Genomic DNA, 2,500 nt, shown 5'->3' with positions numbered 1-2,500 from the left:
GAACAGGAGAAAAGAGGGAATTGAATGTTGCGAAGTGAGATTACTTTTACTGTTATTTTTTTGTTTATTATTTATACATTATTTATTTTTTACAGAAATGTGATCACAACTCATCTCTAATTTAAGACCAAAGAGAGACTGATTTGCAGCAGGCCTGTCTTCCTCTCCTTTGCTAGATGGCAACTTCTCCCTCATCTCCTCTACCTTCCTCCAAGGAGGAGGGAAGTGATGGAGGAAAGAAGCAGAATGAAGCAAAGAAGTGTGGTGTGTGTGGTGACAGAGCACTGGGTTATAACTTCAATGCCATAACCTGTGAGTCTTGCAAGGCATTCTTCAGGAGAAATGCTCTTAAGAATAAGGTAAGTGCACATACTTGTTGCTGCTCATGTGAATTGAGTGGGAGCACATGGGTAAAGGTTAGTAGTCAGCTGGCACAGGGGTGTTGTGTTGAGGTTGGATGAGTTTTTCAGTGAGTGGTGGTAAGGAGAGAAGTACTTGAAAGATAACAGGAATGCAGAGGAAGATGAAGGGGTCTTTTTAATGTTCAGGGAATTTAGTTGCTATAAGGCGTCTTCTTCAGTTCTCTGAGGTGCCTCAAATCTAAGCTCCTCAGAGCTCCACCCACTTGACCACTGAAGAACAGACCAGCAGAGTTGCATGGTATGCTGCCTGGGAAAAAGTGTTGTGCAGTTCATTGGTGAGGTGTCTGTCACAGAGATCACAGCAGCCTTCACCCCTTGCTGCCTGAAGTTTATGCCATTTAGAAGTGAATAACTAGGCTTCCAGGTCTTGTGATATTGTCACTTAATTAAAAGTAATTGTATAGGACTGATTCATTGCTTTTTGGGGATCAAGGCAGAGAGACAGGCAGACACATTGGTTATTCTTCTTTATTGATTGTTATATCTGAAGAAGAGACATAGTAATATGCTGTAACCTGGTTAAGACATGTTGGTTCAAAGTGATGTCTGATGTTGGCCAAATATGATTCCTAAAACATGCTGGATGGTACAACAGCTATGAAATGAAATATCAGTGTCTCTTTGCTGGTATTTTTACACTATTTGCATGTTTTGGGTGCATTTCATCTCTTATGTATCCCTATTTATTATCCTAGTCAATCTAAACAGACTGCAATTATTATAACAAAATATTTTTTATTATTAGTGATTATGAAGCAAGGAAAAACTAGTTGTAGGGAAGATGTCTACCAGCTATTCATGTCACAGGTCATTCACAGAGGTGAGAGTGAGGTCCCTTGCCCTGCTGCTCAGAATCCACCACGTTAAAGCTGTGTTGTGTTCCATGTATCGCTTCATCTGACCTCTCGTAATTCATCACCTATGCAAATACAAGCCACTCCCCAGAGTATTTTAGCATGAATTGGTTGTATCAGTCATGACCTCATGCCACATTTTGGCATTGTACCAGAACACAATGATGTGTTGGAAGTCATGGCCCAAGACTGGAGGGCCATTCAGACATCTTTACCTGACCTACCAGAATGCTGCAGATTGCTGGAAGGCTCAACTGTTCCATGCTAACTGTATGCAAATGTTACTGCTCATTTCACCTGAAACAATTCATGCTATATAATTTTAATAATGGTTTTCATCTGTGAGTGACTTGTATAAAGATAATTCTGTATGCCCAAGATTATACTGAAAACAATACACACACACACATCAGGTTGTTTTCACCTAACATTTCTGTCACTGCCTGGGAGTGGCTGTGTCTTTTGCTTCATCCTGCTACCTGCCCCATTTTGGTGAAAAGGTCCCCTGAGAGCCTTGAAAGCTTGCAGTCTGGGATAGTTGTAAGGTCCTGAGACTCCCAGGAGACCTGCAGGAAAGGAATGCGTTGGAAAATACCTGTTTCTGAGGTGCTTGTGACGAACTGAAGAAGATTCTGTTACTCAATACTTGCTGAGGTGATGAAAGTCCCTCACTGTTTTGGGAGGAGCTACTCTGAGTACAAAGCCTCACTCTTTTTGGCCAGGCATAACACCATTTTTGTGTTTGTGTCGAAAAGCCTCATAGTTCTTTCAGTCTCCATTTTGGGTATCATCTTGATGATGTCCTCTTGGCAAGAATGACAGCAGACATCAACATAGCTGCCAGAATAATCCTTATGAATCCTCTGTATCTTGGTGACAGACCTTGCAACAGTGAGAATGAACAAGGTTACATAGCATTTTGATAGTATTACAAGTATATCCTCTGTATCTTGAGGCTCTGGAGAACAGTCTTGAAAGATATTTTGTTTTAGTTGTGCGGTAGTGGCGCCTGACATAACTGCAAGAGGAACCTTGTTGAAGGTGGTGTCAGACGTGTGTGAGGAGGAAGGTTGAAAGCACTTGACTGGTGAGGTCATGGGTGTTGGAAGTGAATTTGATCCTGAAGATGGTGAATGTGCTTTTTTGTGGCACTGTAAGTCTTGGTTGCAGAGAAAGGGGTCCTGGAGGTGATGAGGGATGGTAGGACAGTTGTATCATATGGAA

The 2,500-nt window shown here is 41.8% G+C and overlaps 1 protein-coding gene across 9 annotated transcripts in view; it reads left to right on the top strand.

The window, feature by feature from the left end:
• LOC135092853 (nuclear hormone receptor HR96-like) overlaps positions 1-2,500 on the top strand; it is a 211,426-nt gene that overhangs the window by 18,034 nt on the left and 190,892 nt on the right. For all 9 annotated transcript variants that reach the window (XR_010263092.1, XR_010263093.1, XR_010263094.1 and 6 more), the window contains exon 2: positions 96-359. Coding sequence is in view for 5 of the 9 variants with exons in the window: in XM_063991594.1 (XP_063847664.1) it covers positions 177-359 (183 nt within the window). In the remaining 4 variants the exon portion in view is untranslated. The remainder of the gene's footprint in view (positions 1-95; positions 360-2,500) is intronic.

The sequence above is a fragment of the Scylla paramamosain genome, chromosome 41 (assembly GCF_035594125.1).
Source record: "Scylla paramamosain isolate STU-SP2022 chromosome 41, ASM3559412v1, whole genome shotgun sequence".
Classification (NCBI taxonomy): domain Eukaryota; kingdom Metazoa; phylum Arthropoda; class Malacostraca; order Decapoda; family Portunidae; genus Scylla; species Scylla paramamosain.
This window is presented reverse-complemented; position numbering and strand designations above follow the sequence as displayed.